At 44.4% G+C, this 24,479-nt stretch overlaps 1 protein-coding gene across 1 annotated transcript in view; it reads left to right on the forward strand.

Moving 5' to 3' along the window:
* The window catches only part of LOC140483550 (cytosolic 10-formyltetrahydrofolate dehydrogenase-like), a 177,142-nt gene that overhangs the window by 22,705 nt on the left and 129,958 nt on the right, over nt 1-24,479 (forward strand). The window contains exons 3-6 of the mRNA XM_072581754.1: nt 6,448-6,682; nt 12,373-12,538; nt 15,065-15,166; nt 16,332-16,421. Of these exons, the coding sequence (XP_072437855.1) occupies nt 6,448-6,682; nt 12,373-12,538; nt 15,065-15,166; nt 16,332-16,421 (593 nt within the window). The remainder of the gene's footprint in view (nt 1-6,447; nt 6,683-12,372; nt 12,539-15,064; nt 15,167-16,331; nt 16,422-24,479) is intronic.

Raw genomic sequence — 24,479 nt, forward strand, 5'->3', positions numbered from 1 at the left:
ACATACAGAGAGATCTGGGTGCTATTCCCTGAAGGTGGCAACGCATGTTTTCCTTCATTGGAGGGGGTATTGAGTACAAGAGTTAGCAGGTCATGTTACAGTTGTATAGGACTTTTGGTTGGCCACATTTCAAATACTGCGTATAGTTCTGATCGCCACATTGTGATGCACGAATTTGTTCCTCTGAAATAGGTAAGATGGGGTAAGATTAAGGAACCTTGGATGATGAGAACAGAGGAGCTTCTCATCAAAAGGAAGAAGGCAGCTTATGTAAGGTGGAGGAAGCAAGGATATAGCACAGGTTTAGAGAATTACAGGCTTGCTAGAAAGGAGCTCAGAAATGGACTGAGGAAAGCCAGGAGGGGGCATGAAAAAGGCTTGGCAGAAAGGATTAGTGAGAACCCAAAGGCATTTTACTCATACGTGAGGAATAAGAGAATGATGAGGGAGAAGGTAGGGCCGATCAGGGAGAGTGGAGGGAACTTGTGCTTGGAGTCTGAGCAGATAGGGGAAGCCCTAAATGAGTTTTTTTGCTTCGGTTTTCACTACGGAAAGGGACCTTGTTGTGAATGAGAACTTTGAGGAGCTGGGATACAGGCTTGAACAGATCAAGATTGATGAAGCTGATGTGCTGGAAATTTTGGAAAACATGAAGATTGATAATTCCCCAGGGCCAGACCAGATTTATCCCAGGCTGCTCCGTGAAGTGAGAAAGGAGGTTTCTAAGCTGCTGACGAGGATATTTGCCTCCTCACTCTCCACAGGAGTTGTACCGGAGGATTGGAAGGAGGAGAATGTTGTTCCTCTTTTCAAGAACGGTAATAGGGAAATTCCTGGCAATTACAGACCAGTCAGTCTTACGTCTGTGGTCAGCAAGGTTTTGGAAAGAATTCTGAGGGATAGGATTTAGGACTATTTGGCAAAACATAGTGTGATTAAAGGCAGTCAGCATGGCTTTGTGAGGGCAGGTCATGCCTCACAAAACTTATTGAGTTCTTTGAGGAGGTGACAAGACAGGTCGACGAAGGTCGAGCAGTGGATGTGGTGTATATGGACTTCAGCAAGGCATTTGATAAGGTTCCCCATGATAGGCTCATTCATAAAGTCAGGAAGTATGGGATACAGGGAGATTTGGCTATCTGGATTCAGAATTGGCTGGCTGACAGAAGGCAGAGAGTGTTGTAGATGGAAAGTATTCTGCCTGGAGGTCAGTGTTGAGTGGGGTCCTGTAGGGCTCTGTTCTTGGGCCTCTGCTCTTTGTACTTTTTATAAATGACTTGGATGAGGGGGTTGAGGGGTGGGTTAGTAAATTTGCCGATGACACAAAGGTTGGAGGTGTCGTCGATAGTATCGAGGGCTACTGCAGGCTGCAGCACGACATTGACAGGATGCAGAGCTGGGCTAAGGGATGGCAGATGGAGTTCAACCTGGATAAATGTGAAGTGATGCATTTTGGAAGGCCGAGCTCGAATGCTGAATATAGGATTAAAGACAGGATTCTTGGCAGTGTGGAGGAACAGAGGGATCTGGGTGTGCAAGTACATAGATCTCTCAAAGTTGCCATCCAAGTGGATAGGGTTGTTAAGAAGTATATGGTGTTCTGGCTTTCATTAACAGGGGGATCAAGTTTAAGAGCCACGAGGTTTTACTACAGCTCTACAAGTCCCTGGTGAGACCACACTTGGAACATTGCATCCAGTTCTGGTTGTCCTCCTATAGGAAAGATACAGAGGCTTTGGAGAGGGTGCAAAGAAAGTTTACCAGGATGTTGCTTGGACTGGAGGTCTTGCCTTATGAAGAAAGGTTGAATAAGCTCGGACTTTTCTGTCTGGAGAGAAGAAGGAAGAGGGGAGACCTGATTGAGGTATAAAAGATAATGAATGAATAGATAGAGTCTGTAGCCAGAGACCTTTCCCCAGGGCAGGATTGACTGGTACACAGGGTCATATTTTGAAGATATTAGGAGGAAGGTATAAAGGAGACATCAGAGGTAGGTTCTTTACACAGAGAGTTGTGAATGCATGGAATGCGTCGCCAGCTGACGTGGTGAAAGCAGAGTCATTGGGAACATTTAAGTGACTGCTGGACATGCACATGGATAGCAGTGAGTTGAGGGGTGTGTAGGTTAATTTATTATATCTTACATTAGGATTAAACCTCGGCACAACATCGTGGGCCAAAGGGCCTGCTCTGTGCTGTACTTTTCTATCTTCTATTACCAAAAGAATGTGGATGTTTTGGAGAGGGTGCAGAGGAGGTTCAGCAGGATATTGTCTGGTATGGAGGGTGCTAGCTATGAAGAGGGGTTGAGTAGATTACAATGATTTTCAATAGAAAGACGGAGGTTCAAGGAGGATCTGATTGAGGCTTACAAAGTCATTGGAGGTAAAGACGGGGGGATAGCAAGAAACTTTTTCCCAGAGTGGGGGTCTCAATTACTAGGGGGTCACGATTTCAAAGTGAGAGGGGAATGGTTCAGGGGAGATATGCGTGGGAAGTTCTTTACGCAGAGGGTGGTGGGTGCCTGGAATGCGTTGCCAGTGGAGGTGGTAGGGGTGGGAATGATAGCATCTTTTAAGCTGCATCTAGACAGATACATGAATGGGAAGGGAGCAGAAGGGTACAGATCCTTAGAAAATAGGCAGCAGGTTTAAATAGAGGATCTGGATCAGCGCAGGCTTGGAGGGCCGAAGGGCCTGTTCCTGTGCTATAATTTTCTTTGTTCTTTGTTCTTCTTTGTTCTATCTCTAAGAAACTGTTGGAATTACTGGAAACAAGATGATTGGAATTTAATACACAAACAAAAAATGGAATACACCATGTTGTCATTTGTTTATCATATTTGTTGTATTATTATTAGACGTGGACTTATTAAAAAAGTTAAAAAGAGAATCTGATATCAACTAATAACGTCTGAAGAGTTATTTGAGACTGAATGGAACCGGGGAACAGGTTGTTAAGATATGAACGAAGGGTGAATTGGGTGTGAGCTATTTGTATAAGTATGAAGGGTTAATAATCTTTGGAAGGGGTGTGTGGCTACCTGAAATAAAACTGTGGCTGAAAGTGTGGACTTGGACTCTGTTCAAAAACATTTATCTTTGCATGTTTAACACATTGTGAAAGAATGTGGGGAAGAGAATATGAGGAGACTATAAAAAGATACCGGAAGGTTAGGTGAGTGGGCAAAGATCTTGCATTTGGCAGAAGGAATTAAAAAGAAGCATGTTATCTAAATAGTGAGAGCTGTGAGATGCAGAGGGTGTTACAGTGCATGAGAAGACTAATTCACAGTGACAGCAAGTCATCAGGAAAGCTAATAGAATATTCTGGTTTATTGTGAGGGGCATTGAATGCAAGAATAGGAAGTTTATGCTTCAATTGTCATCCTATAAGGTGTTGGCATACTATGATCCCAAGTGAGATCTGGGATTGATATATGATGTCTCCCCGTATAGCATCAGGGTAATATTAGCTCATAGATGGCCCAGTGGAGAGGAACACCCAATACTGTATACATTCAGCACTTCGCCTGATGCAGAGCGTAAATACGCCCAGATAGAGAAGGAATGTTAGCAATCATATTTGGAGTCAGGAAGTTCCACCAATACCTTTTTAGATGTAAATTTGTAATAATGACTGACCATAAACCCCTGCTAGGTCCAGTTAAAGTGAACAAGACAGTGCTGCCCATAGCTTCAGACTGAATTTGATAGTGGGCTCCAATACTAAGTGCGTATAATTACAATTCGGAACACCATCCCGGAGACCAAGTAGCGAATGTGGATGCATTGAGTTGCCTCCCACTGGCAGATACAACCCCCAGTTCGACCACTGCTGGAACAGTCCATAATGGTTTTAAATTCCTGTACACACTTCCCGTCACAGCTGACAATATCAGACTTTGGATACAGAATGATCCAGTCCTGGCAGAACTGAAACAGCTGGTAGTGATGGAGGAAATCAAAGAGCCATCACAACCAGAACTGAAACCGTTTTGGAGAGATCAGACCGCAGTAGAGGATGGCAGTGTATTATGGGGAGCAAGGTCACCACCAAATACTGGCTGATCTCCACCTGGGTCATCCGGAGGTCTCCGAAATGAAGATATTGCAGATCACATGGAATCAGGGAAAGTGAGCCATTTAGATACAACGTTGGCTTGAAGTTGGAGACAGAGGGTGATGGTGGTGGCTTGCTTTTCAGACTGGAGGCTGTGGCCAGCGGTGTGCTGCAAGGATCAGTACGTGGAGTACTTTTTGTCATTATGTAAATGATGTGGATGTGAATATTGGAGGTATGGTGAGTATGTTTGCAGGTGACTCCAAAATTGGTGATGCAGTACAATGGGCCAAGGTGTGGCAGATACAGTTTAATTTAGATAAATGCGAGGTGCTGCATTTTGGAAAAGCAAATCAGGGAGGATGTATACACTTCATGGTAAGGTCCCAGGGAGTGTTGCTAAACAAAGAGACCTTGGAGTGCAGGTTCATAGCTCCTTGAAAGTGGAGTCACAGGTAGATAGGATAGTGAAGAAGGCGTTTGGTATGCCTTCCTTTATTGGTCAGAGTATTGAGTACAGGAGTTGCGAGGTCATGTTGCGGCTGTACAGGACATTGGTTAGGCCACTGTTGGAATATTGCATTCAATTCTGGACTCCTGCTGCAGGAAAGATGTTGTGAAACTTGAAAGGGTTCAGAAAAGATTTACAAGGATGTTGCCAGGGTTGGAGGATTTGAGCTACAGGGAGAGGCTGAACAGGCTGGGGCTGTTTTCCCTGGACCGTCGGAGGCTGAGGGGTGATCTTATAAAATTAAGAGGGGCATGGATAGGGTGAATAGATTACATTTAAAAGACACCTGGATGGGTAAGTGAATAGCAAGGATTTAGAGGGATAAAGGCCAAGTGCTGGCAAATGGGACTAGATTAATTTACGATGGCTGGTCAGCACGGACAAAGTGGACTGAAGGATCTGTTCCCATGCTGTATTTCTCTACTTCTGTTGTTGGCATGAAGTTATGTTTGGGTGGCCAGGATTGGATGCAGACATAGCTACATTGGTGGGGCAGTGCCTAGTGTGCCAACAAAAACAAAAATTATAGTCAGCAGCTCCCCTACATTCGTGGGAATGACCCGGTAAACTATGCAGGTCTGAATGTTCTCAGTCATTGTGGATGCTCGCTCATGGACATGTATAGAGTTCATTCACCAAACATTGGGGAGGATGAGAGAAAAGCTGTGTGCATCTTTTGCAGATTCCTGGAAATTTTGGTCATGGATAACGGGCCATCGTTTACCAGCAACGAATTTGAATATTTCCTAAAATTGAATGGCATTCAGCATGTAAGGACAGCTCCATACCATCCGTCATCCAATGGGCTGGTGGGAAGAGCAGTCCAAACTTTGGAGGCTTAAAAAAACAGCCCACAGCTTCATAAGATACCGCACTGTGCCAGTTCCTGTTTCATTATCGGACTGCCCCTCATGCAACTACAGGGATAGCTCCAGCAGAGGCACTAATGAGGAGAAGACCCTGCATCGGGTGGGGGGGGGGGGGGGGGGTGGATGGGAATTGGCGTTAGGACTGCCAACACAGGAGACACAGTTTACTTTAGGGGACAAAATTTGGTGTAGGTATCACAGGAATCTCCTACATGGTAAGAGGCATGGTTGATACAAGGTTAGGTCCAGTGATGTATAATGTTCAGGTAGGTGTGATGGTCCTGAACAAACACATGAACCTTATGAAAACTGCAAACTCGCAAACAATGCAGGAGCAAAAGGTGCCAGGTTCCTTGATTTTAACATCCCATTGAATTGACAACATCTCCAACTGTTCCAGAACCTGTAGGCTCTCCCTCTCCATCAAGTGTTGAAGATACCTCAGAGTCTGAGATGGACACAGCAGATGTCACTGCCTTTGATGCCTTTGCTCCTGAAGAGGAGAATGAATGTCCTCCGAGATGCTCCGGGTGCGAGAGGCGAGCTCCTGTGTGTTACATGGCGCCCGTATCGGAGGAAGAGTTAGAGAATCCTGACCCAGTACGATAACACTCCAGGAGGAGTTACAAAACAAAACCCAGCCAATGTCCTCAGGCTCAGAGGTGGAGGGATGTAGTGACTGTAACGAGGCCAGTCAGGTGCACCTCACTGAATCTGAGTTCCCTGATTGGGGCTGTTAATCTGGTTCAATCAGGGAGCCCTGGCTGACAGACAAAAACAGGAGTGTCCGAGGTTCTGTTCACTCTGAGAGCTGGCTCTGAGGGAGTTGGATCAGTGTCAGGGACTCTCCAAGTGTAAATAAAGGGGGACTTGGTGATAGGATACCGGCCTCTATGGAGCTATTTCAGACTGCAGTGGCTCACCATCTCCTTCTCTAAGGTAACTAGGATCGGACATTAACTGCTGGCCTTATTTTAATAATCTCTCTAACATTTTCTCTAACAGCTGCAGAGGGGGTGAAGGATGGTACACCCGTGTTCAAGTACACACGCTGGCGGGTGAAAGGGAAGGCGATTCCAGAGGTGGTGAACGAGTATTCGAGTCTCGGAGCAGAGCTGAATGTGTTGCCTTTCTGCTCCCAGTTCATTCCAATGGAAATAATTGACTTCCCCAAACATGGCTCCATCATCTACCATCCATCCCTCCTGCCCAGGCACAGGGGAGCCTCCGCCATCAACTGGTAAGGGGACCACAACAAATTCAGTGCGATCATGGCTGATTATCCAACGTCAGCTACTAATACAGCCCAATGACCAGCTATTCATTCTCCAGACTGACCTCTACCCATTGCTTTGTCCAGCTGTTGTTCTCTCTTTATGGGCTCTATCTCCCCCTATCATCCCCCGACCCCACTTTCTCCTCATCCTCTTTGATCCCTTCAGCCCTAAAAACTATATCTACCTCCTTCTTGAAAGCATGTCATATTTAGGTCTCGACCATGTTCTGTGGCAGGGAATTCCCCAAGCTGTCCCACTCTCTCAGTGAAGACATTTCTCCTCATCTCAGTCCTAAATCACCCGCTTGTATCTTTAAAGAGTTGACTGATCAGTTATGATCATATTAAAGGTAATCAGGTAGTGTTAGTGGGGGTTTTAACTGTCCTGGCATTAACTGGGGTAGTCATAGTGCGAAAGGTTTAGAGGGAGCAAGATTAACTCCATTTGAGTCAAGATTATTAACGACAAGGACAAGGCTAACCCTGAAATCAAAGTTCTAATCTGGGGAAAAGCTGATTTTACAAAGATCTGAAATGATTTGGCCAGAGTGGACTGGAGCAGATACTTTGAGGTAAATCTGTGTCAGAGCAGTGAGATGCATTCAAGAAGGTGATAGGGAGAATATACGGCCAGTGTGTTCCATTACAGACAAAGGGTGGGACCACCATAACCAGCCATCCCTGAACATTGAGGTATGCACAGGATTGAAGAGAGAAATGAAAGGAGAGCCTTATGGCAGATACTGAGGGTCCAAAGCCCAAGAGGAATACAAAATGTGCACAAGGAAACTTAAAAAGGAAATTAGGAAATCTAAAAGGTGAATGTAAGGATAATTATATGTAGAATAAAGGAAAATCCCAAGTTGTTTTAAATATATAAAGGATAACGAGGGAAGGAGTAGGATCCATTAAGGAGCACAGTGGAGCAGAGGATGTAGATAGTGTTCTGAATGAATACTTTGTGTCAATGTTCAGTTGTGAGAGGGATGATATGGTATTGAAATCAGGGGAAGGACTGTGAGCTGCTTAAAGAAATGAACAAAGACAGAGACATGGCTCTGAGAGAACTGATCGCTTCAGGAGTCGATAAATCTCCAGGGCCAGATGAAATGTATCCCTGGTTGCTGAGTGAGACAAAGGAGGAAGTAACAAGATGACTTGCAATGATTTTCAATTCCTCTCTGGTCACAGGAGAGATGGCAGAGAACTGGAGGATAATCAATGTGGAACCATGATTTAAGAAGGGAGCAGGGGAACTACAGGCTAGTCAGTGTCAACTCAGTGGTGGAGAAATTATTCGAAACAATTCTGATGGACAGAATTAATCTGCATTTGGAGAAGCAGGGACTCACCAAGAACAGCTGGAATGGTTTTGATAAAAGGAAGTCGTGTCTGACCGACTTGATTGAATTTTCCGAAGAGGTGACCAGCTGTGTAGGTGAGGGCAATGCTTCTGATTTAGTCTTCTTGGACTTCGACAAGGCTTTGATAGGATCCTGTATGGGAGGCTGATAACAGTGGTAAGAGTCCATGGGATCCAAGGAAATTTGGCTCATTGGATCCAGAATTGGCTGGATGGCAGGAGGTAGAGGCTGATGGTTGACAGCTGTTTATTTGACTAGAAACCTATATCCAGTGGGGTTCCATAGGGATCAGTGTTGTCACCCTTGCTTCATCTGGCCCTGGAGATTTATCGACTCCTGAAGCGATCAGTTCTCTCAGAGCCATGTCTCTGTCTTTGTTCATTTCTTTAAGCAGCTCACAGTCCTTCCCCTGATTTCAATACCACATCATCCCTCTCACAACTGAACATTGACACAAAGTATTCATTCAGAACACTATCTAATCCTCTGCTCCACTGTGCTCCTTAATGGATCCTACTCCTTCCCTCGTTATCCTTTATATATTTAAAACAACTTGGGATTTTCCTTTATTCTACATATAATTATCCTTACATTCACCTTTTAGATTTCCTAATTTCCTTTTGTATAAATAATGGTTTGTATAAATAATTTAAACTGAATGTAGGAGGGTTGATCACTAAGTTTGTGGATAATATGAAAATTGATGTACTGGTAAATAGTGAGGAGGATAGTCTTAGATTACAGGAAGATATTAACAGGCTGATCGGTTAGGCCAATCAGTGACAAATGGAATTCAATTTCGACAAATGTGAGGTAATGAACATGGTTAGGACAAACAAGGCAAAGGGAATACATGATGAACAGTAGACCCTGGGATCAGAGGGACCTTAATGTGCATGATCACAAGTCCCTTAAGGTATCAGGACAGGTAGATAAAGTGGTTAAGAAGGCATACTTGTCTTGATTAGCCAAGGTATAGAGTTTAAGAGCAGGGAGATTATGCTGGATCTGTACAATAAGTTGATTAGGCTGCTTCTGGAGTGTTGTGTGCAATTCTGGAATCCACATTATTGGACTGATGTGATTGCAATGAAGAAGATGTAGAGGAGATTTTTTTTATCTATCCACTCAAGAAAAATGGGCATCGCTGGCTGGGCCCAGCATTTATTACCCGTCCCTAGTTACTCCTTCAGAAGGAGTGAGTTGCTTTCTTGAACAGCTACAGTCTATATGCTTTGTGTAGGCCCACAATGTCCTTAGGGAAGGAATTCCAGGATTTTGACCCAGCGACACTGAAAGAAAAGTGATATATTTCCAAGTTGGAATGGTGAGTGGCTTGGAGGGAAACTCACAGAGGGTGGTGCTCCCAAGTATCCGCTGTGCTTTGAGATCGTGGGTTTGGAAAGGTGCCGCCTGAGGATCTTTGGTGAATGTCTGTAAGGCATCTTGTAAAAACTACAAGGTAAAAACAATGACTGCCGATGCTGAAAACCAGATTCTGGATTAGTGGTGCTGGAAGAGCACAGCAGTTTAGACAGCATCCAACAAGCAGCGAAATCGACGTTTCGGGCAAACGCCCTTCATCAGGAATAGAAGGGCTTTTGCCCGAAACGTCGATTTCGCTGCTTGTTGGATGCTGCCTGAACTGCTGTGCTCTTCCAGCACCACTAATCCAGTATCTTGTAAAAACTAGACACTGCTGCTACTGAGCGTCACTGGTGGAGGGATGTTTGTGGATATGGTGCCAATCAAGCGGCTGCTTTGTCGCGGATGGTGTCAAGCTTCTTGAACTGCCCCCATCCAGGCAAGTGGGGAGAATTCCATCACGCTCCTGACTTGTGCCTTGTAGATGGTGGACAGGCTTTGGGGAGTTAGGAGGTAGGGTTACTAGCTGCAGGATTCCTAGTCTCTGAATGCAACCCTCTACCCCCCCAACCCCTTCCCTAGCCAACGCGTTTGATGTGACAAGTTGAGTTAAGTTTCAGGTCCACCCCCAGGAGGTTAGTTGTGGAGATTCAGTGATGACAACACTAGTGAATGTCATAGAATCATAGAGTCATGGAGATGTACAGCATGAAGGTTGCACCTTAGGTATCTTTTATATCTTTCCCCTCTCACCCTAAACCTATGCCCTCTAGTTCTGGACTCCCCGACTCCAGGGAAGAGACTTTGTCTATTTTTCCTATCCATGCCCCTCATGATTTTGTAAACCTCTATAAGGTCACCCCTCAGCCTTTGACTATCCAGGGAAAACAGCCCCAGCCTGTTCAGACTCTCCCTATAGCTCAAACCCTCCAACCCTGGCAACATCCTTGTAAATCTTTTCTGAACCCTTTCAAGTTGCACAACATCCTTCCTATAGGAAAGAAACCAGAATTGCACGCAATATTCCAACAGAGGCCTAACCAATGTCCTGTACAGCCGCAACATGACCTCCCAACTCCTGTACTCAATACACTGACCAATAAAGGAAAGCTTACCAAATGCCACCTTCACTATCCTATCTACCTGCAACTCCACTTTCAAGGTGCTAAGAACCTGCACTCCAAGATCTCTTTGTTCAGCAACACTCCCTAGGACCTTACCGATAAGATTTGCTCTCCCAAAATCGAGCACCTCCAATTTATCTCAAAGGGTGGTGTTTAGATTGTCTCTTATCGGTGATGGTCATTGCCTGGCACTACTGTGGTGCAAACATAATTTTCATCTTGTCAGCCCAAATCTAGTCATTGTCCTGATATTATTACATTTGGTCATAGACTGCTTCAGTATCTGCAGAGTTACGAATGTTGCTGAACATTCAGTGAATATCCTCACTTCTGACTATGATGGAGGGCGGTGAGAATCTGAATCACTGCCTGTAAGGGCGGGACAGGCAGAAACTCTCAGAACATTTAAGAAATATTTAAATATACATGATCAATCCCTAGGTATACACGGCTGGAAACTGGGATTAGATCAATTAGGTGAACGTTTTTAACCGGCACGGCGATGGGCTGAAGAACCTCTATATACACTGTAGACCTCCATGGCTGTATGTTGCAAATGGCAGGGTTGGTTTGAAGGGCCAAATGGCCTACTCCTGAACCTATTTTCTCTGTTTCTAATTGGAGCTGCGATGACAAACATTAGTTATATGGAAGAGCTAGAGTCATGGGTTTGAGTTGTGATGCCTGGATTCACATGGAGCTTGGAAGAAGTAAAGATCCTGAGATACCAATGATCGGGGGACCCAGAGTCAGACTCCTGTTTCCTCTCACAACCTACACTTCGACCTGTTTCTGTACCTTCACCAAATGTAATGATTGTAATTATTTTCCATTCTGATGAGACCTTCCCTCGGAATTTTGAAAAATTAATTCCAAAGCCTCTCCAACCTCAGCAGCCAGTTCCATTCAGGCCTTAAGGTGAAGTCCTTCAGGACCAGAGCATTGGTCTGATTTTACTTCCATTAAATCTTTCAGCATCATTTCCCTGGTGGTTGTCATTGTTTTAAGTTCCTCCCTCCTCTGAGTCACACTTATTTTGAATAAGTTATTCACACTCTCTATTGTGAAAACAGACACAAAATATCTGTTCAATTGATCTACCTTATCCCTTCTATGATTCTATTAGTTGCCCTTTGCTATGTGTGATGTGCTGCCTGGTCTTTACCTTCCACTTACCTTTGTGCACTTTATGCATATTTTCTTTCAGTTTGACACTGTCTTTAACTCCCTTAGTTAGCCTTAGATGGTGCATCCTTCCTTTAGAAGCTGCTATTCTGATTGAAATAAACATTTCCTGGGTATTCTGAATATCTCTTTGAACATCTAGCATTGTATCACTTTAATGTAGTTTTCCAGTTTATCTTAGCTAGTGTCAAGCCATGTTTAAGCTTAAAATAGTAGTCTTAGATCCATTCTGCTCTCCCTCAAATTCACACTCACATTCATGTAGGCAGGTTTTTGACAGACAATGGCAGTCAGGTGTGAGGACTGTGCTGGAGTAGTCTCTCCAGTTTCAAGAGAACCTCAGTTGTAACATCCCCATGGTCACCCTGGCTTTGTCCAACCATCTCAACATTGAATACATTGGGCTGCAGACTTTCCTAATCACATGGGTTTATGAGCAGAAAAAGCAGAAATTGCTGGACAAACTCAGCAGATCTGGCAGCATCTGTGGAGAGAAAGCGGAGTTAACATTTTGAGTCCGGTGATCCTTCTTCAGACCCTTTTCCCAGCCTCTGTCATTCTTTGTTTTATTTTAGAATTTATGAGCAACGTCTGATGTATTTGTTTCTCTCCTCAGGACTCTGATCCATGGAGACAAGAAAGGAGGGTTCAGTATTTTCTGGGCAGACGATGGCTTAGATACAGGTCCCATTCTCATGCAGAAAGAATGTGAGGTGTTTCCTGATGACACCATCAGCACGCTGTACAACCGATTCCTCTTCCCTGAAGGAATTAAAGGCATGGTATGGCTCATTCAAACAGTATCAGGTGATGCTGCTGCTTACAGACAGACTGTAACATAGGAAACACCCCAGGAAATGTGCACACAGCACGATCCCACCAGCAGTAAAGTGACATTGGGAAGCTTTGAGTTTGTTTGAGTGATGTTGACTGAAGGATCAATATTGGTGTACTCTTGGACCTTTGACAGACATGATTTCAGCTTTACATTTTGCACTTTTGACAATCCTGTTGTGTGGGGTCCATTGACCAGAAGGTGACAGAACTATTCATCAAGGTTGAGATGAATCCGAAACTAGAGTCCTAATATAAATAAAGGGAAAATTATGAGTTTGAGATGTAAGTCAACAATGATAGATTGGGGTATCTTGCTGAAAAGTTTGAGAGTGCATAGGCAACGGCTAATAGTTAAGGAACATTTGCATAAATACAACAATAATTCATTTATGTCTGCTGCAAAAATAATAGAGGAAAGGTCGTTCAACCATGGCTTACAAAATAAATTGGACTAATTTCAATATCATTCGACAGGATCTGGGAAACATAGACTGGGAGTAGTCACTCACAGGGCAGCCTCCATTTGGAAATGGGTGTCTCTTAAAAACAGCACAGTCAGAATTCAGGGCCAGCGTGTCCCTCTCAGAGTGAAGGGCAAGGGCAGGTCCCAGGGATATCGAAAGTTTGATAAAGAAAAAGAAGGAAGCAGATGTCAGATACGGGGCATTAAAAACAGGGGAGGCTCTTCAGTCATCGAAAAAGGGAACTAGGAGGCAGAGAGGGGCCATGGGGATCGCTGACTGATGGGATCAAGGAAAGTCCCAGGACTTTTATGATTATATTAAGAATAAGGGGATCACAGAGAAAGGGTGGGATCCATTAGAGACCAAAGAAGCAATCTGGGTGTAGATGCATTGGGCGAGGATGAGGTCTTAAATGAATATTTCACATCTGTATTCACAGAGGAGAAAGACATTGTAGCTGGGGATTTCATTTGGGATGGTGAAGTTCTAGAGCACAGTAAGATTAATAAAGAGGCAACATTAGATATTTTAGTGGGCATAAATCCCCAGGGCCTGATGGATTGTATCCTAGGCTGCTATGGGAGCAAGGGAGGAGATTGCTGGGGCCCTGGCAGAAATATTTAATACCTCACTGGCCACAGGTGAAGGGCTGAATGACTGGAGGATAGCTAATGTGGTTCTTTTGTTCAAGAAAGGCGCAGGGATAGGCCAGGTAATTACAAAGCAGTTACAGGTCATTCTGTAATAATGCACGCTCGTTAATGCAAATTCAGGGTAACGTGATTGACAAATTGGGGTCACTGTTTATAAAGTGCAAACTTTGAAAATGTGCGGTGGCTGTAACACAATTACATCGCCAACATTTTAAGCATTGCTTCTAAAGCACGATTTTTCTATAGCACGGGTTTTCACAAGAACAAAACCATCACATCATAGAAGAACTGACTGTAGTCTGATGTCGGTAGTAGGGAAATTATTGGAAATGTTCTGAAGGACAGTATTAATCCACACTTGGAAAGGTAGGGGTTGAGCAGGGATAATTAGCACATGATTGTTTAATGGGGATCTTATTTGAGTATTTTATTAGAACTTTTGGAAAAACTAACTAAATATATTGATGAAGGTACTGCAGTAGCTGTGGTTTACATGGACTTCAATAAGGCCTTTGACAAAGTCCCATTTGGGAGGCTAATCCAAAAGGTAAGAGCCCATGGGACCCAAGGCACATTGGCAAACTGGATCCAAAATTGGCTTATGAGGAGAGACTGGATAGACTGGGTTTGTTTTCCCTGGACCAGAGGAGGCTGAGGCGAGGATTGCATGTACAATATCATGACAGGCATAGACAGAATCCATCATGTGAATCTTTTCCCTAAGGCCAGAGGGGATAGGTTAAAAGTGAGGAGCACGTGGTTTAGAGGAAATCTGAGGAAACATTTTTTCATCCAGAGGTTGGTAGAAATATGGACCGTGCTGCCTGAGAGGGTGGTGGGGGCAGGTACTCCCACAGCATTTAAGGAGTATCTGGATGAGCATTTACAATGGCAGGGCACAGTAGGCTATGGAGCAAGTGCTGGCTAATGGGAGTAGTGTGGTTTGGTGTTTGTTGGTCGGTATAGGCATGGTGGGCTGAAGAGCCTGCTGCTATACTTATGACTCTATGGCTCTAAGTCACTGAGTATTTTCAAGAAATAAATAGATAAATTGTTAGAAGATAAAGGCATGAAGGGTTATGGAAAGAATTTGTTCGGATGGAGGATCCGGCATGATCGAAGGGCCGAATGGCCTCCTCCTGCTCCTAGTTTCTGTGTTTCTATGTTTCCCCAGCTCGGCACTCTCTTTGAGACTGAGACCCCTAGTTGTTTGCTGTAGTCCCATAGCCTACCCACTCAAAGGCTGCAGACAGTAGCCAGTACCAGCAAAAACTGAACTCGGGCAGATCAGGGGGATGGGGACAGTCTGCTGCTGGCCTGGACATTAACAAGCCCCTGTTTGACCGGTTTACAGGTTGAGTCGGTGGACCTCATCGCCACTGGGAAGGCCCCAAGAATGAACCAGCCACCTGAGGGAGGAACTTACGAGGGCATTCAGAAGAAAGAAAATGCAAAGGTGTGGCATTCTGTTTTATTCATTCAGGGTTAAATATTCCTTTGTCTCCTGTTGTAAATGTTTATATGGTGTTTATGCTGGCATCATAGAGTGGTACTAAAAGGGCATAAATACTCATAACAGGCTGAGCGAGCTGGATTAACATCAGCAGAGGTATACTCAATAACACAGGGCTCTGGGTGGGGAGAGGGGTTACTGAGTGTCAGTGTGAGGGAGCTGGATTAACATCAGCAGAGATACAGTCAGTAACACAGGGCGCTGGGGAGAGGGGCTACTGAGTGTCAGTGTGAAGGAGCTGGACTAACATCAGCAGAGATACAGTCAGTAACACAGGACACTGGGGAGAGGGGTTACTGAGTGACAGTGTGAGGGAGCTGGATTAACATCTGTAGAGATACTGTTAGTAACACAGGGCCCTGGGGGGGGGAGAGGGGTTACTGAGTGACAGTGTGAGGGGGTAGCTGGATTACATCAGGAGAGATACAGTCAGTAACACAGGTCTGTGTTGGGGGTGAGAGGGGTTACTGAGTGACAGTGTGAGGGAGCTGGACTAACATCAGCAGAGATACAGTCAATAACACAGGGCGCTGGGGAGAGGGGCTACTGAGTGTCAGTGTGAAGGAGCTGGATTAACATCTGTAGAGATACTGTTAGTAACACAGGGCCCTGGGGGGGGAGAGGGGTTACTGAGTGACAGTGTGAGGGGGTAGCTGGATTAACATCTGTAGAGATACAGTCAGGGAGAGTTTTAAAGGAGATGTGTGAGGCAGGTTTTTTTACACAGAGGGTGGTAGGTGCCTGGGGAGGTGGTCATAGATATGATAGCAATGTTTAAGAGGCATTTAGACTGACACCTGAACAGGCAGGGAATAGAGGGCAGGTGGAATTAGTTTAGAATTGCATTATGGTGAGCACAGACATGGTGGGCTGAAGGGTCTGTTCCTGTGCTGTACTGCTCTGTGTTGTATGTTCAATAAGGGTGAGAATTTTCAGTTCAACTTGCTGCTGGATTGGAAGTCAGTGAGAATGGGCAAACAGACTCTGTGTGAATGAGAAGAAACAAAGCAGCCTCAGGTACCAGCAGGAGGAGGTTTGAGTAAGGACATGACTGGAGGGGATTGAATGGGCAGAGGATGACTGTCTTCATCATTGTGTCTCCTTGCAGATTAACTGGGATCAACCAGCAGAGGCCATTCACAACTGGATCCGAGGCAATGACAAGGTCCCTGGAGCCTGGTCAGAGGTGAATGGACACGTAAGTGTTGAGTAGAATAATGGTGAATAATGCTGATCCAACTCGACGGTCTCCATGGTGACAAAACAAGCCAAATGTTCAGGGAAAGCATTGGGCTAGTTGGTAAGGCCGTGTCTGACTGGGAAAACGATGGGCTGGGAATGGGGATTGGGGCACCGCACTCCCTTTCACTTTCAGGAGGTTCTCACTCACCCTGCTCCTTAAAGGGGGTAGGTTCTAAACGGTTGGTGAAGAAGATGCCTCTGACTTGTAAGGGTCAGGAGACATCCCCAGAGAGCTGCAGCTGAAGAATGGGCAGTTGTTCCCCAGACAGCGATGGTGCCCAGATAATGGAAGGACATACTACAAGCAGCACTGAAACTCCTCCAGCACTGCCGATAGGAGGATGGAAAAGTCAATAAACAGGTGGTTTATATGGCTGAGACTCCAGGGGGATTTCATGCTGTTCTGGAAAGTATGTAACACAACTCAGGAAAATCTTGACATGTGATTAGACCAGCACCTTTTCGTACCTACCCTTGTGTTTGAAGAACCATTCAATAGAACATAGAACATAGAACATAGAACAATACAGCACAGAACAGGCCCTTCGGCCCACGATGTTGTGCCGAACTTCTAACCTAGATTAAGCACCCATCCATGTACCTATCCAAATGCCGCTTAAAGGTCGCCAATGATTCTGACTCTACCACTCCCATGGGCAGCGCATTCCATGCCCCCACCACTCTCTGGGTAAAGAACCCACCCCTGACATCTCCCCTATACCTTCCACCCTTCACCTTAAATTTATGTTCCCTTGTAACACTCTGTTGTACCCGGGGAAAAAGTTTCTGACTGTCTCCTCTATCTATTCCTCTGATCATCTTATAAACCTCTATCAAGTCACCCCTCATCCTTCGCCGTTCCAACGAGAAAAGGCCGAGAACTCTCAACCTATCCTCGTACGACCTACTCTCCATTCCAGGCAACATCCTGGTAAATCTTCTCTGCACCCTCTCCAAAGAGGCATAGAATCATACAGCATAGAAACAGGCCCTTCTCCCCACTAGGTCAATGCCTACTCCTGGTCCTATGTTCGTATTAGACAGATACTCCCGATCATAGGAAGGAAATTTGATTATGTCACATGAACAGATTGAAATTGTACGATTGCCTGGAAATAGCGAGTGTGTGGGTTGGTAAGAGATGTAATGGATAATAGAGATTGTTAGAGTGAGGTAGAAGGACCAGTTCACAAAGTAAACTTCCTAAATTTGCCTCAACAATACTTCAAACACTAGGGCAGGTAGACACTGTTTCTGTATTTAGAAAAAGGACAACAGGAAGATCTAGTAGGGCTACTTAGTGAGTGTAAGGAAGTCTGGAGCAATCCACCTGGATGTTTGATGCTAGCTAGACATAATGTACAAATGGGACCCAGTGCCAAGAAACCAGCAGCCTTACCAGCCGAAAAACATGCTTCAGTAGAAACAAAGATTCAATACATGCCGGAAAATTACTTCATTGACCTTCTCCCATGCAGCTCGGGTTCATGGGTGATCTTTTTCCCCAGCTGGGCAGATCACCGAGATTCTGCATTGACGGAGAAAAGTAAGTATAATCATAACAACAGATTCAGATCCAATTCAACAACAGAAGTTGCTGGAAAACCTCTGCAAGTCTGGCAGCATCTGTGGAGAGAAATCAGAGTTAACGTTTTGGGTCCAGAGAAGGGTCACTGTATTTGGATGATGGTATAAGATATAAAAACAAGACATAGGGAGCGCATGTACGGCAATTAGAGAAACTGTTCAGACCGTTGCTGATTGCTTAGTAATACGTGTTGCCAAAAGTGAACTTATAAAAGCAAAAATAACTTAACTTGAGCCTAGGGGAAATGAAGAGGTTGCCACAATGGTAAAAGTGAACGTTTTAGCAGAATTCCCTGCTCCTAAAATTAAATGGGATTTTTAGGAATATGTGGACTTTATTGGAGATCTGTACCTAACTTCAGTACAATAGCTATTCTTTTCACAAACTTGTTACAGAAACATACAAAACTGGTCTCGTCAGCAGAATGTCAAGCAGCCCTTAATAAACTGAAGGTTTGTCCCTGACTTTACTAAACATTTTAAAATGGCACAAACAGGAGAAACTCGGTCGCTCTGGGAGCGTTTGTGGGGAGAGAAACAGAGTTAATTTTTTGTTGCAGTGACTCTTGGTTCAACACTCTTTTTAAAAGGTGTAAAGATGAAGTTTGTGTTCCTTTACTGCCATTGGTTTTCTTTCCAGTGGTTGGATTTGGAATGTATGGCCTTGGAAGGGGCTGAAGGCAGATTCAGTTGTGGCTTTCAAAAGAGAATTTAATAAAGAATGTAAGGATTCTTAAACAGGGTGATAGGAGAAGACGTAGGATCGGGCAAGTTGAGTTTCTCTTGTGGAGTTTGACATGGACACTGTACAGTCAATGCACAACACAAACAAGGTGTGTGGCCTTTGTTAAAGCTGGCCGCTGAGTTTATTTCCAGCTACATTATCAAGACAGGGCAGAGTAAACTTCAAATAGAGCCTGGGCCTGGAGTGTTACAACACTGAGTGACCCTGTCCTCTGGTCACATGATAGGATGTATCCTCAGATTCTCTGGGAAGCCAGAGAGCCTTTGACTTTGATCTTTATGTTGTCATTGTCTCCAGGAATAGTGCCAGAAGACTGGAGGATAGCAAATGTCTAGATTAGAGTGGTGCTGGAAAACCTTACTTCGGTTGTGGGTAAAGTGTTGGGAAAGGTGATTAAGAGATAGAATTTGTAATCAACTAGAAAGGAATAAGTCGATTAGGGATAGTCAACACAGTTTTGTGAAGGGTAGGTCATGCCTCACAAATCTTACTGAGTTCTTTGAGAAGGTGACCAAACAGGGGGATGAGGGTAAAATAATTGATGTGGTGTATATGGATTTCAGTATGGCATTTGATAAGGTTCCCCACGGTAGACTATTCCTGAAAATACAGAGGCATGGGATTGAGGGTGATTTAGCCGTTTGGATCAGAAATTGGCTAGCTGAAAGAAGACAGAGGGTGCTAGTTGATGGGACATGTTTATCCTGGAGTTCAGTTACTAGTGGGATACCACAAGGATCTGTTTTGGGGCCGCTGCTGTTTGTCATTTTTATAAATGACCTGGATGACAGGTAGAGGGATGGGTTAGTAAATTTGCAGATGACACGAAAGGCGTTGAGTTGTGAATAGTGACGATGGATGTTGCAGGTTACAGAGGGACATAAATAAGCTGCAGAACTGGGCTGAGAGGTGGCAAATGGAGTTGAATGCAGAAAAGTGTGAGGTGATTCACTTTGGAAGGAGCAACAGGAATGCAGAGTACTGGGCTAATGGTAAGATCCTTGGAAGTGTATTTAAGCAGGGAGATCTCGGTGTCCATGTACATAGATCTCCGAAAGTTGCCACACAGGTTGATAGGATTGTTAAGAAGGCATGCGATGTGTTAGCTTTTATTGGTAGAGGGATTGAGTTTCAGAATCATGATATCATGCTGTAGCTGTACAAAACTCTGGTGCGGCAGCACTTGGAGTGTTGTGTACAGTTCTGGTCACTGCATTATAGGAAGGATGTGGAAGCTTTGGAAAGGGTTCAGGGGAAATTTGCGAGGATTAGATTACTTACAGTGTGGAAATAGGCCCTTCGGCCCAACAAGTCCAACCGACCCGCTGAAGCGCAACCCACCCATTCCCCAACATTTACCCCTTTTACCTAACACTACGGGCAATTTAGCATGGCCAATTCACCTGACCTGCACATCTTTGGACTGTGGGAGGAAACTGGAGCACCCGGAGGAAACCCACGCAGACACGGGGAGAATGTGCAAACTCCACACAGTCAGTCGCCTGAGGCGGGAATTGACCCGGGTCTCTGGCGCTGTGAGGCAGCAGTGCTAACCACTGTGCCACCGTGCCGCCCTGGTATGGAAAGTCTGAGGGATTTGAGGCTGTTTTTGTTGGAGGGAAGGAGGTTGAGAGGTGACTTAATAGAGACATATAAGATAATCAGAGGGTTAGATAGGATGGACAGGGAGAGCCTTTTTCCAAGTATGGTGATGGCGAGCATGAGGGGTCACAGCTTTAAATTGAGGGGTGATAGATATAGGGACAGATGTTAGAGATAGGTTCTTTACTCAGAGTAGTATGGGCATGGAATACCCTGCCTGCAACAGCAGTAAACTTGCCAACTTTAAGGGCATTTGAATTGTCATTGGATAAACACATGGATGAGAATGCAATAGTGTAGGTTAGATGGGCTTCAGATTGGCGCAACATCGAGGGCCGAAGGGCCTGTACTGTGCTGTAATGTTCTGGGTTTCTATGATGACACTTTGGCCCTTGGCCCATCTGCGTTCTGAGCTCTTAAAGTGACAATACAACAATATATCTTTCCAAAGGTAAATCTTGTAATGCTGAAAATGAAAGGATATGAACATTGCACAATAGCAGTACTAGTTAAATAAAGAACAGTATTTTGAAGTTTATGAGTATAGAGATAACACTGTAAATTTTACAAGTACTGAAGTTCAACAGTTTGTATATTGTTTTGGCGATTTGAAACTTCTTCCAAATGTTGGTGTAACTTTCTGCAAGTGTGGGTTTTGCCCAGGTTGCTCTTGATTGTGCATGTATTTGTCCTGTGTTGGTTGTTATCTTGGTGTTCTATAACTGCATCATTGATTGTATTCGTTTGTGTCTGTTTGGTAGGTTGGGATTTTGCTGTCAGCTGTGCTCTGTTAGTGCAGCTGTAAATAAATTTGGCTGTCCTGCCAGTGAACTTTAGATAGAATCCACACACCTTATTTGGGTTACATATATATAGCACAAGGAATCATTACAGTATCGATGTCAAACTGCAAGATGCCTGAGCTGACTTCTGTTGCTCCTCAACATTGCTCTGTTGGATGTTGTGACTTTGTAAGACACAGAAACATTGAATATAGAAGATAGGAGCAGGAATAGGCCATTCATTCCTTGAGCCCATTCCACACTTCAATATGATCATGGCTGATCATCAACCTCAATGCCCCAATCCCACCCCCTTCCCCCCCCACCCCCCCAAATCCCTTGATCCCATTAGCCACAAGAGCTACAGCTATCCCCTTCTTGAAAACATCATGTTTTAGGTTTCTATGAGATCCCCCTTTCCCTTATTCTACTGAACTCCAGTGAAAACTATCTTAACTGACTTGATCTCTCCTGAAACATCAGTCCCACCATCCCAGGAGTCAGCCTGGTGACTCTTCACTGCACACTGTCCACAGCAAAAACATCCTTCCTCAGATAAGGAGACCAAAACTGCGCACAATACTCCAGGTGTGGTCATACCAAGGCCCTGTACAATTGCAGCAAGGCATTCCTGTTCCTGTACCTGACTCTTCTCACTGTGAAGGCTAACACACAGCTTACCTTCTTCACTGCCTGCTGTACCTGCACGCTTACTCTCAGTGACTGGTGGACATGGACACCCAGGTCTTGTTGAACATTCTCCCCTCTCAATTTGCTGCCACTCAGATAATAATCTGCCTTCCTGTTCTTGCTCCCAAAGTGGCTAACCTCACGTTGATCCACATTAAACTGCATCTGCCATGCATTAACCCACTCCCTCAGCCTGTCCCCATTACACTGAAACATCTCTGCATCCTCCTCAGAGCTCACCCTCTTTGTGTTACCTGGAAACCTGGAGATATTGCATTTAGTTTCCTCATCTAAATCGTTAATATATATTGTGAACAGCTGGGGTCCCAGCACTGACTCCTACAATATCCCACTAGACATTTATTCCTACTATTTGTTTCGTGACAGGAGACCAAGTTTCTCCCTACTTTGATTTTATACTTTAATCTCGTATGAGGGTCTTTGTCAAAAGTCTCTCCACTCTGCAGGCACTCTGCCTCTATTCCTGAGGAAGGGCTTTTGCCCGAAATGTCAATTTTCCTGCTCCTCGGATGCTGCCTGACCTGCTGTGCTTTTCCAGCACGACTCTAATCCAGACTCTGGTTTCCAGCATGTGCAGTCCTTGTTTTTACCTAGGACTTTGTCAAAAGCCTTCGAAACTCCTAATAAACCACATCTCCAGCAGGGTCCCCCAACACCGATCAATGCTACTAGTTACATCCTCAAAGAATTCTGGTAGATTTGTCAGGAATAACTTCCCCTTTGTAAATCTGGGTTCACGTGCCCAATCCTGCCCCTGGTATGTGACTCAATGTGCCCCTTCAGGCTCTCTGCCCTCTGTACCTCAGGCAGTTCTACACCTACAGACCAATCATCTTATCCTCTCTTGTTTATCGAGCAGTGTGTGCTGCATTTGGAGAATTGAGGTAGGTAAAGCCTGGCAGGAATATTCTCACTTGCTTTGCAAACATGATCTTTGCTGGAAGTGTCCCATTCACTATGTGCTCCATTCTCAATGTACTCCATTCACAATGTGCCCCATTCACAATGTGCCCCATTCACAATGTACTCCATTCACAATGTGCCCCATTCACAATGTGCCCCATTCACAATCTGCTCCATTCACAATGTGCCCCATTCACAATGTGCTCCATTCTCAATGTGCCCCATTCACAATGTGCTCCATTCTCAATGTGCCCCATTCACAATGTACTCCATTCACAATGTGCCCTATTCACAATCTGCTCCATTCACAATGTGCCCCATTCACAATGTACTCCATTCACAATGTGCCCCATTCACAATCTGCTCGATTCACAATGTGCCCCATTCACAATGTACTCCATTCTCAATGCACTCCATTCACAATGTGCTCCATTCACAATGTACTCCATTCTCAATGTATTCCATTCACAATATGTTCCATTCTCAATGTACTCCATTCACAATGTGCTCCATTCACAATCTGCTCCATTCACAATGTACTCCATTCACAATGTACTCCATTCTCAATGTGTTCCATTCTCAATGTACTCCATTCACAATGTACTCCATTCACAATGTACTCCATTCACACTGTGCCCCATTCTCAATGTGTTCCATTCACAATGTACTCCATTCACAATGTACTCCATTCACAATGTACTCCATTCACAATGTGCTCCATTCACAATGTGCCCCATTCACAACGTGCTCCATTCACAACGTGCTCCATTCACAATGTACTCCATTCACAATGTACTCCATTCACAATGTACTCCATTCACAATGTACTCCATTCACAATGTGTTCCATTCACAATGTATTCCATTCACAATGTGCTCCCTTCACAATGTGCTCCATTCACAATGTGCTCCATTCACAATGTGCTCCATTCACAATGTACTCCATTCACAATGTATTGCATTCACAATGTACTCCATTCACAATGTGCTCCATTCACAATGTGCTCCATTCTCAATGTGCCCCATTCACAATGTGCTCCATTCAAATTGTACTCCATTCACAATGTATTGCATTCACAATGTGCTCCCTTCACAATGTGTTCCATTTTCAATATACTCCATTCACAATATGCTCCATTCACAATGTGCTCCATTCACAATGTACTCCATTCACAATGTATTGCATTCACAATGAACTCCATTCTCAATGTGCTCCATTCTCAATGTACTCCATTCTCAATGTGCTCCATTCTCAATGTGCTCCATTCACAAAGTGCTCCATTCACAATGTGCTCCATTCACAATGTGCTCCATTCACAATGTACTCCATTCACAATGTACTCCATTCACAATGTGCTCCATTCCCAATGTGCCTCATTCACAATGTGCCCCATTCACAATGTGTTCCATTCACAATGTGTTCCATTCACAATGTGCTCCATTCTCAATGTACTCCATTCACAATGTACTCCATTCACAATGTGCCCCATTCACAATGTACTCCATTCACAATGTGTTCCATTCTCAATGTACTCCATTCTCAATGTGCTCCATTCACAATGTACTCCATTCACAATGTACTCGATTCACAATGTACTCCAATCACAATGTACTCCATTCACAATGTATTCCATTCTCAATGTGGTCCATTCACAATGTGCCCCATTCACAATGTGTTCCATTCT

Source organism: Chiloscyllium punctatum, chromosome 12 (genome assembly GCF_047496795.1).
Source record: "Chiloscyllium punctatum isolate Juve2018m chromosome 12, sChiPun1.3, whole genome shotgun sequence".
Taxonomy (NCBI): domain Eukaryota; kingdom Metazoa; phylum Chordata; class Chondrichthyes; order Orectolobiformes; family Hemiscylliidae; genus Chiloscyllium; species Chiloscyllium punctatum.